At 51.5% G+C, this 9,958-nt stretch overlaps 1 protein-coding gene across 1 annotated transcript; it reads left to right on the top strand.

The window, feature by feature from the left end:
• The first annotated feature begins 1,669 nt into the window (after positions 1-1,669).
• Positions 1,670-7,048, top strand: LOC119822630 (keratin, type II cytoskeletal 4). The gene is made up of 9 exons (XM_038342079.1): positions 1,670-2,197; positions 3,312-3,526; positions 4,374-4,434; positions 4,786-4,881; positions 5,272-5,436; positions 5,578-5,703; positions 6,301-6,521; positions 6,722-6,756; positions 6,852-7,048. Exons 1-9 carry the CDS (start codon positions 1,709-1,711, stop codon positions 7,046-7,048), a joined length of 1,605 nt encoding a protein of 534 aa, XP_038198007.1. The 5' UTR covers positions 1,670-1,708.
• Positions 7,049-9,958: the final 2,910 nt, after the last annotated feature.

The following is a 9,958-nucleotide window of genomic DNA, read 5'->3' as shown; positions in this document are numbered from 1 at the left end:
CTCCCTGATCTGCTATGCTCAACTGCTCTAGCTCCATGTGCAAATCTGGGCTCCAGCCCTCCGAGTCTGGGCTCCAGCCCTCCCCAAGTCTGGGCTCCAGCCCTCCCCCAGTCTGGGCTCCAGCCCTCCCCCAGTCTGGGCTTCAGCCCTCCCCCAGTCTGGGCTCCAGCCCCCTCCCAGTCTGGGCGCCAGCCCCCCCACTCTGGGCTCCAGCCCCCCCCACTCTGGGCTCCAGCCCCCCCACTCTGGGCTCCAGTACTCCCGGCCCTAGTGTAGGTCTATTGTGGCCAGCTGGACAGTGGCAGGGCAGAGAGAGGGGAGAGCTAGGAGGATTGTTGGTTAGCCAGTCCTGGCCAGTCTGGTCTTCCCTGTAGCTCCATCTCTCGGACCTGACCTCTGCTCATTCCTCCACACCTACCCTGAGTTCTTCGTGCATCAGGGAAGCTTTTGAGAGAACATTGGCATGGGGCGGTCCGGGTCTGTAAGGTTTTCCAGGTTGCTGGTGGCTGCTGCTGCTCACACCTGGCTCTTTTCTCAATGATAGATGGGGAGGGAACACAGATGTATTGGATTCCTAGTGGGCAGGATGAGAGTGAGTGCCTGTTGACCTCCTGTACACTGGGCACCTTGGGCACATTGTCTCATCAACCATGCTCAGGCACATGTCTTGTTTTCCGTACGAGTTGGCTGGGCTCAGAGGGCCCGGTGACCGCCCTAGGCTGCATCACTAGTTAGAAATGAGTGTAGTTGGATACAGGTCAATTAGAAGGAACCCAGGTTCTAGGAGTAAAACTAGGATTTTGCAGTTTACACACATGCCTGGGAGAAGGGGGGATCTGAATTATCAAAGCAGTCCCCAGAATCAAGAATGTTGGGAACTTCTTTCCAGAATTCTGGGATCACAGTGGAAAATCCAAGCATGCTATGCTCTGAGGAAGCCCAGAGAGCCCCAAGGTGGTCGTAGGCCACATGGTGAAATCCCAGACAGGAGCTCCTTTGGGTCTTGCTTGGACAGGCTACCAGGCTGGAACTGTAAGAGAAAAACTTCGTTTCCTAGGTGAACGCAGGGCCAAGGACACATGGAGGAGAAGAATGAAGGCTACAGACTCCGAGAGCTGTCTGTGACAGCTCACAAAGTGCCCTTCCATGATACGATCTCACTTGTCTTGAGAGGAAACGTAAATATTTGCCCTTCCATTTTACAAGTACTGAGGCTGAGCTCAGAGAGAGACTTGCTCTGGTCAGGATAGTCTGACAGTGGCAGGCTGTGCCCTGGAACCCGGATTCTCAGGTTCCAGAGTCTGTGGCATGAAATTAGGGGTGACAGGGCTTTGTGTCTGCAGCAGGAGCCCCATGAGGCTGGCCAGGAAGGTGGGAGGGCAGCGGGGCTTTGCAGGGCTGAGCCAGGTGGGCCGGGATGCAGGATGCCCTGGGGCACTGGCCCAGGGAGGGGATAGAACCATAAGCCGTGCCCTCCCAGTGACTTCTGAAGGTGTGTTTAGTGACATGCTCAACAGGTGCAAGAAAGATGGACCTGTGCCAACGGCCCAGCCCAGGGATGCTTCGGATTTTTCCCTTTATGCCCCTGAAACCAAGCCCTGCTGCTCCAGCACATATAAGCTCCAAGGGCCAAGGGCTCTGGCATTCACAACCTGGTCCTCTCTTCGCTTCTGTTCTACGCTCATCGCAGCTGCCTACTCTCTCAGCCATGATTGCCAGACAGCAAAGCGTCCGCGGAGTCTCTCGGGGCTTTAGCAGTGGCTCAGCCGTTGCCGGTGGGGTCAAGCGGGTGGCCTTCAGCTCAGCCTCCATGTCTGGGGGTGCAGGTCGATACTCTTCTGGGGGCTTCGGCAGCAGGAGTCTCTACAACCTTGGGGGTCACAAGAGTATCTCCATGAGCGTGGCTGGGTCCTGCCAAGGCGGAGGCTATGGTGGTGCTGGAGGCTTCGGTGTTGGAGGTTTCGGTGCCGGGTTTGGTGCTGGTGGCTTTGGCGGTGGTTTTGGAGGTTTCTTCAACGGTCGAGGTGGTTCTGGCTTCCCTGCCTGTCCTGCTGGAGGTATTCAGGAAGTCACCATCAACCAGAGCCTGCTGACACCTCTTCAGGTGGAAATTGACCCAGAGATCCAGAAAGTCCGCACGGCAGAGCGTGAGCAGATCAAGACCCTCAACAACAAGTTTGCTTCCTTCATTGACAAGGCGAGTGAGCCTGCCATGATCTAGGGTGGCGGGAGCGAGTCCTGAGTCCTGGGTCCGAGCCAGGAGGTCATCTCGTACTCGTTCTTGTCTCCGGGAGAAACCTCTGTGTCTGAGGCTGCTTCAAGTGCTGGGATGCTCTTTGTTTTCTCTAGTCCAGCTTCCACTTCCATGCAAGATCTGGAGATCCCGCTGTGTAGACTCAACTGGAGTCTCGTTACTCAGAGATCTATGGCCAGGGACCAGTGTGGTGCTCCTGCCTGGGTTGTTCCGGATGGCTGTGCATCAAGGCTTTGGTTCCTTTAGGTGTTTGAGGCAAGAGAATGCGTGGGTACACTTGCTCTTCCTGCTAGCTCAGATAGGCCTCCAGTAGCTGGTGGAGGCCAGGGACACAGACTCGAGTGACAGACTGAGGGCTCTTGATCCCTCCTTTCCACATTTCTTCTCAGCTCACCTTTCAGAAGGTGGGAATCTCATTCCTTGTGGATACCATAGGGATGCTCTGCTAGGCCATTCTCTGGTGGGCCTGGCTAGGTGCATTAAAGAGAGAGAAGCTGCAGGAAGTTCTCGTCAGGGTGGATTCTAACTGAGTCTTAGAACATGTGTGAACTTGGTCTTCTGCAGATTCAGGAGACACAGGTTTTCTGTGTAGCTCACACTGGCTTCAAACTCATGGTCCTTCTGCCTCAGCCTCCTGAGTGCTGGCTCATACAGGCACACCACCATGCTTGGCTTGTTTGCAGTCTTTACTGAGTGTCTGTTCTTCACTGTGGGTCAGGATCCACTGAACACAAGCACCTGCCATAACTGTGCTTGCACCTCCCGGTCTCATTTGATTTGATTTTTTCACAGACACTTCTGTTCCCTAACCCTGCACCCTGGTCTGCTGTCATTAGAAAGCTGCACCTGCATCAACCCTACACTGTGTTCTATAAGCTGTGATGGGCCCAGTAGCATGCTTGTCATGATGGTACCCTGGGCTTGCTATGTAATGGCCAAGTTGGGTGACTCTTAGGTGGTCTGACTGCCTGGACCACGTAGGTTGGTGCCAGCCTCAGACACCCTCCTGCTGAAGCGTCTGGCCCTTACTAGCAGCTTGTGTCTTTTTTCAACACAGGTGCGATTTTTAGAGCAGCAGAACAAGGTCCTGGAGACCAAATGGAACCTCCTCCAGCAGCAGACAACCATCACATCCCCAAGAAACCTGGATTCTTTCTTTGAGACTTACATCAATGCCCTGAGGAAACATCTGGACTCTTTGACCAATGATAAAGGGCGCCTACAGTCAGAACTGAAGCTCATGCAGGACAGTGTGGAGGACTTCAAGGCCAAGTATGTGGAGAGCGGGAGGGCTGGCCCGAATCTAGGCTCCTCTTCAGCGGCTTGGGACTTCAGGCTTGAGGAATCCAAAGAAAAGCTCCTCTAAGCCACATATTCAAATGATCATGTTTTCACGGGCAGAGGCCAAGTGACCACTAATTGCCTTAATCAGTGATAGGTTTAGGTTCCTTAGGTTTGCTGGGTACAAAGAGGTTCAGAAACAAAATGGGTCAATAGCAGCATTAGCTTGGTCATGGATTGTAATATAGATTGTTACATAGATTGGAAATAGATTTGTGTGTATGAATGTATGTATGTATGTATGTATGTATTATGTGCTGTGTGTGGGATGTGTGTATGTGTTTGTGTGTGACCTTGGATGAGTTTCTTAAAATCTATGAGCTTTGGATTTTTTAGTCTTTAGTAGGGGTAGTATTCTTACCATATGAGAATTGAATTAAATGGGGAGTAGGGAGGGAGAAGGTAGGACATACCATGGACACAAACAATACATAGAAGCTTCACTTTCGCTCTCTGTAGGATGGGGCTGAGTAAATGAACACATTCACACACCAAGGAAAGAAAACTGGAGTGTTTGCCTAGAATTTAGAATCATGACAGTTTTTACAATGATTTAATCTTGTCACTATGCTGAGGTTCCCCTCACATCTTGTCCACTGAAAACACTCTTTCGGATATTCATTTTTATGTCTTTGAATAAACTAGGGCCAAGGCTGTGGCCGTATGCTGGCGTGCTGCTCATGATCTGGGTGTTTCCAAATTCGTAGGTGTTGGGAACAAGCAGCAGGCCTTGGGAAAATGACTCATGGTGGTCTTTGTCTTCCTGTCCCTACCCCAGGTATGAAGATGAGATCAACAAACGTACAGCTGCTGAGAACGACTTTGTGGTCCTCAAGAAAGTAAGCCAGGGAGGATGAAGGAAGATCTTGTAGCACCTCTGTTGGAAGTGGCCCTTGGTTTAAGTCCTGTGTTTAGCTCATGTCTGCCTGTCTTTATCTTCATTGGTTCTGCCTGGGATTGTGGGCAATGGTGTGAGAGCTAAAAGGGAGTAAGTGTGTGAGGAAAACCCATCTGGACAGTGAACTTCATGTATTCTGATGGCTTTAGTGGCAGAGCACATCAAATGATTCCCCTACCTTTGCTATAAAAAGCTATAAGGTCTCCTGGGGTGTTGATCAACAGTGATTCCGACTCCTTATTTCTTTTTCCTCCCTCCTCATCCTCTTCCTTTTTCTCTTCTACCTCTGTAGGATGTGGATGCTGCCTACATGATCAAGGTCGATTTAGAGGCCAAGGTGGACAGCCTTAAGGATGAGATCAACTTCCTGAGGGTCCTTTATGAAGCGGTGAGCCCTCTGTCCTCCATTTAAAGGAAGACAACCCCCGTCTGCGAGGCTGTGCGTCAGAAGTCATGGGCCTTAGTGTAGTCCAACAATTTATGTCAAGGCAATGGGTTCTTGGCAAGGTCATAGAGAGAAAAGACGGGTGCAAGAGACTCAGCGGAGAGGACCACATGGCCCAGAAAAGGACTTAGAGCTGGAGGTTGCTAGGGAAGCCATTGCTACCCATCACGTTTCCATTCTGTTGCCTTCCACCCAACACATAACATCCCTGATATTAACTCTGCTTCTATCAGACCCGTTTCACAGTCATCTCCATGGAAATGGGAGGCTGGAGCCAGAGATTAAGGGAGACTGACTCTCCTGGGGTCTGATGTGAGTCGTGGGGTCTTGTAGGAGCTGTCTCAGATGCAGACACATGTCTCAGACACATCCGTGGTGCTGTCCATGGACAACAACCGGAACCTGGACCTGGATGGCATCATTGCTGAGGTCCGAGCCCAGTATGAGGAGATCGCCCAGAGGAGCAAGGCTGAGGTCGAGTCCTGGTACCAGACCAAGGTATGTGTGTGAGATGAGTGGGTCCTTTGGGTACCAATGATCCTTGTTTGACCTGGGATCTCCTTTGGTACCACCTTTCCATCTATGGCTATCCTCACTGGGTCTGCTGTAAACCTTAGAGCCTGTTCCCTTGGGTATCAGGTGCAGCAGCTCCAGATCTCAGCTGACCAACAAGGAGATAACCTGAGGAGCACCAAGAATGAGATCTCAGAACTCAACAGAATGATCCAGAGGCTGCGGGCAGAGATCGAGAACATCAAGAAGCAGGTGGGTGTGGGTGCCTTTATGGGGGCCAAGCAGATAAAGCACTAGGCTGGCAGATTCCAGGCTTGTCTATAGGGCCTTTGTACCTCATGATACCAACCACACAGATGTCCACAGCATGTTTTGTTTAATGTGGTGTGGCATCCCAAACACAGGGCTTCTGACTAGTCTTCCCTAGTTTTTATATATCTTTATTTTGTGGGTCTGGTGAGGTTATGGGTGAGATCTGAGACCTGTGGTCATGTTTCATGCCTACATGGATGTGTTCTGTCTGGAAGGAATGGGATTCTTTTTTTTTTCTCTTTCTGAGATGGGGTTTCTCTGTTTAGCCCTGGCTGTCCTGGAACTTGCTCTATAGACCAGGCTAACCTCCAACTCAGAGATTGCTTGCCTCTGCCTCCTAAGTGCTGAGATTAAAGGCATTTGCCCTGACCCCTCACCCCCCAGTTAGGAATGGAACTCTTGGGTCAGGAAAGGTGTGGAGAAGAACGAACAGAATTCTATCATCTTAACCAAGGGAAGCCGACCCAGGAGAAGAAACAGGTGTGAAGTTCTCTAAAGTAGGGAACTGATGTTGCCCATCAATGTCCCTGTCCACAGTGCCAGACTCTGCAGGCATCTGTGGCTGATGCAGAGCAGCGTGGGGAGCTGGCCCTCAAAGACGCCTACAGCAAACGTTCCGAGCTGGAAGCTGCCCTGCAGAAGGCCAAGGAGGACCTGGCCCGGCTGCTGCGTGACTACCAGGCCCTCATGAATGTCAAGCTGGCCCTGGACGTGGAGATTGCCACCTACAGGAAGCTGCTGGAGGGCGAGGAGTGCAGGTGAGCCGCTTGGGTTTGGGTGACTCAGCAGGATTCTTGCTTCAGTGGGTGCTGGTACTTACTGACCGACCAGCAGAGCATAGGCTGACACTCAAGCGTTAGTATGTGGTTGCTTAAGGCTGACATAAGCACACACTATCTATGTGTTGAAGGAATAGGGATTCTGTTCTACATGGCTCATGGCTCTTTCTCCCCACCAGGATGTCTGGAGAATGCCAGAGTGCTGTGAGCATCTGTAAGTACCTTCTGCTCCATGCCATTTTCTCCTCTGGGTCTGCATTAGGGACTGCTGGAGTTGAGAATAACTGTGTATTTTGTCTCTCCTTCCAGCGGTAGTTGGTGGCAGTGCCAGCATTGGTGGTAGTGCTGGCATTGGTGGCAGTGCTGGCATCGGCCTTGGCCTGGGGAGTGGTTTTGGCTCTGGTTCCGGTTCCGGAAGTGGCTTTGGATTTGGTGGTGGCGTCTATGGAAGTTCTGGTACCAAGATTACCTCTACCACCACTGTGACCAAGAGGTCCCAGCGATAGAAGAGAGGGGTCCTGATGGCCCTGAACCTGGCAGGGCTGGCCACTGCTGGTGTCTCCAGCTTCCGTCACTTCACCTCCACTCTTCCTCCCCAGAGCCCATCTTGTCAGCATCTTCTTCCCTCTGCCCTGGTCCCTCAGTTCCAGGATGATCTTCTTTTGGAGCTTGGTAGCTTCTTCTCAGTTTGGGACTGGTAACCGCCCCCTGCGATAGGAGGGGTGTCTGATTTCACCCCAATGGACAGAGGGGATGAAGACCAGGAGTTCCTTCAGGGCTACATGCAGCCCCTCCAGTCACGCCCTCTCCCCAGATCCTGGACATCTTCCTGCTACAACTGTGCTCATTCTCCGCCACTCAGCAGCAATGGGCTCCGCAAGAACAAAGACTGCTTGGTGTCCTGTGCAGCCCGGCTCATCTCTCTACTCATCCCCAATAAAGTGCTTTTGTCATTCATTCTCAGTAGCTGGTCTTGTGTCCTATGGAGAAGGCTCCAGAAGCCCATTTGCTCAGATACTTTTAGGAAAGACCTGAGGATCTGTATGTACAGATTCCCACGTTCCCAGATCCCCATTTCCAAGACACAGAAAGGCATGCTGTCAGAGATACAGGATATGGACCCAAAGGCTGCCCAGAGGGCAGGGGAGCAGATTCACAGAACCCCCAACTCTATGATAGATGGTTGATATAGGGTGACCTGGGGCAGGATGTCTCAGTGTGGAGTCTGGGGTGAACCTGGGGGAACAGGCTGAGCCGGCAGTACACAGGGCATCCAGTGCCATTGCTGTATTCAGAACACAAAGCTTAGGGAATATCATGGACTCAGTGTCTAACAAGAGCTCTTTAGTGCTTATTCGCTGGTCTGGGATCCAACGCAAGGCCTGCATAGCCTGGTGTGTTCTCCGAGCCACACTCCAGCCAGAGGCTCTCCTGGGTTTGGGATCTCAGTGGACCTGAGCAGCCTTCAGGAACCTGTCCTGAGAACCAACAAGGTCATGGGTGTTGGGTTGAGGAGAACAGGCACTTTCTTCCAGAACTGGAAGTCTCTGCTCACTTCTCCACCTCCATGGGCTAACTGTGCTTCAGTCTGGGCTGCTGTCCCTGAGAAGAGAGGAGATGGTGGAGGACAAGTAAGGGGGACACTTCTTGATTGGGGTGCCCCTGGAGATTCTGTTGGGTGTTCAGCTGCAGGGGGGGAGGGCTTGGCACAGCCTTTGGGAGCATCATGTTTCAGTTCTGGATCTAGAACAACACCTCCTTCCCCTTCCTCAAAAGACAGAGTACACAGCTCCCTTACCCAATCCTTCCCACGGCAAGTACTACCTTTTCCCTCGAACTCTGGCCTAACAGCGCAGAGGCGGGATGTGGAAGGGTTTTGCCCAAGCCTGGAAACACCCTGGGTTTCACCTCTGGGGACCTCAAGAAAACTCTGAAAACATATGGGGTTTCTCTCCCCCAGGACAGAACAGAGAGCATTAATCTGAGCCTAGTTCTTGGGAGAGGTTCCTGGCCTAGAGAGCTCCAATTTCCGTCACCCAGCCTTGATCTCTCCATTGTCTGCCTGGGCTTCCTGCCCGGATGTGTCATGTATGTCAGAGCAGGAAGCATCTGTAGCCTGTGAGCCTGTTGAGTGGCTTCCATTTCTTCCTCCATTGTACCCTGTCCCTGGGAAAATGCCAGCTCAGCTCTTTTTTGAGTTTCTGGGGTGAGGAGGAGTGTTAAGGGTTGAGGGCAAAGCTCTGACTCTCCTACCAGAAGACCTCAGGCTACTTTAGCCTTTCTCTTCATGCTGCTGTTCAAGGGGAGCGTGGGAGTGGACACCAATGGGCTCTAGGGTCTGCCTGGTCTCTGCAGGGGCAGCTAGTACTCTAGCCCACTAAGGCAGCTATAGATGAAATGCATGCAAGTGTGTCTTAGAGTCAGTGTGGCTACACGAAGAGAAAGAGGCAACTGATGTGAGAGTCTTAGTGTTTTGTTTATACAAGACTCCTGCCTTTCATAAAAGAGGATGAACAAGTTGAGGTGGTGATAAATATTGTAATCTCTATGCAGAGGAAACTGAGAAGACGCAGCATTGAAGGTCCCAGGCCTCTCTGGGCTGCATAGAAAGACCTGTTCTCAAAAACCAACCAACCAACAAAACCAACACACAACAAACAAACAACAATAACAAAACCAGAGAAAGAAATAAAGGAAGAAAGGAAGAAGGAAAAAAAAACATGAATTTGTTCTGTTCTCAGCAGTCCTGTAGCCTAGCCAGGGAAAGGAGCGGCCAAGGGGAGGAGGACCATGGCACCTATTCAGAGACTTTGGCATGTTAAATTTGGGAGTGAACTCTATCCATGAAGGGAGGCCAGGAGTGTGGCCAGGAAGCCTTGGTGGGGGCTGGATGCCTGGAACCCAGACCTGACCTCATGTCCTGCACCTCACCAAGCTGTATTGCTACAGAGTCGATGCTTGATGATTCAAAGGAGAAGTCAGACAAAGAGAAAGATAGGCAGAAGCTCTCCATAGAAAGTTTTGGTTTATTTTTATTTTCTTTTAAGACAGGGTTTCTCTGTGTAGCTCTGGCTGTCCTGGAACTCACTCAGTAACCCAGGCTGACCTTGAACTCAGAGCTCCATCTGCCTCTGCCTCTGAGTGTTGGAATTGAAGGTGTGCACCGCTGCACTGGGTCTCTGAGAAACATTTTTGACTGCCACTTGCCAAACACCCATCAATCCACCCATTTACCCACCCATCCGTTCATCATTTCAGCAAGCAGCCCAGAAGCCCTGCCTGGATTCATCATGATGAATTTCTGTATGTTTGCCTTTTAGTGGCTGTTTAATAGATGGTGATGGAATGACCCAACAAACCGCCATTGTCTGAATGCCCAGCCTGTGCTGGGCAATGGGGACTCCAATACAAAAGGG

The sequence above is a fragment of the Arvicola amphibius genome, chromosome 9 (assembly GCF_903992535.2).
Source record: "Arvicola amphibius chromosome 9, mArvAmp1.2, whole genome shotgun sequence".
Lineage (NCBI taxonomy): Eukaryota > Metazoa > Chordata > Mammalia > Rodentia > Cricetidae > Arvicola > Arvicola amphibius.
Note: the sequence above shows the minus strand (reverse complement) of the source record. Positions and strands in the feature narration are given on the sequence as shown.

Bases quoted from the DNA above. Each gene is read 5' to 3' on its own strand.
- LOC119822630 (XM_038342079.1), top strand. From the start codon at position 1,709: ATGATTGCCAGACAGCAAAGCGTCCGCGGAGTCTCTCGGGGCTTTAGC. The intron at 2,198-3,311 runs GCGAGTGAGCCT...TTTTCAACACAG, and splicing joins TTGCTTCCTTCATTGACAAG to GTGCGATTTTTAGAGCAGCA. The intron at 4,882-5,271 runs GTGAGCCCTCTG...GGGGTCTTGTAG, and splicing joins TGAGGGTCCTTTATGAAGCG to GAGCTGTCTCAGATGCAGAC.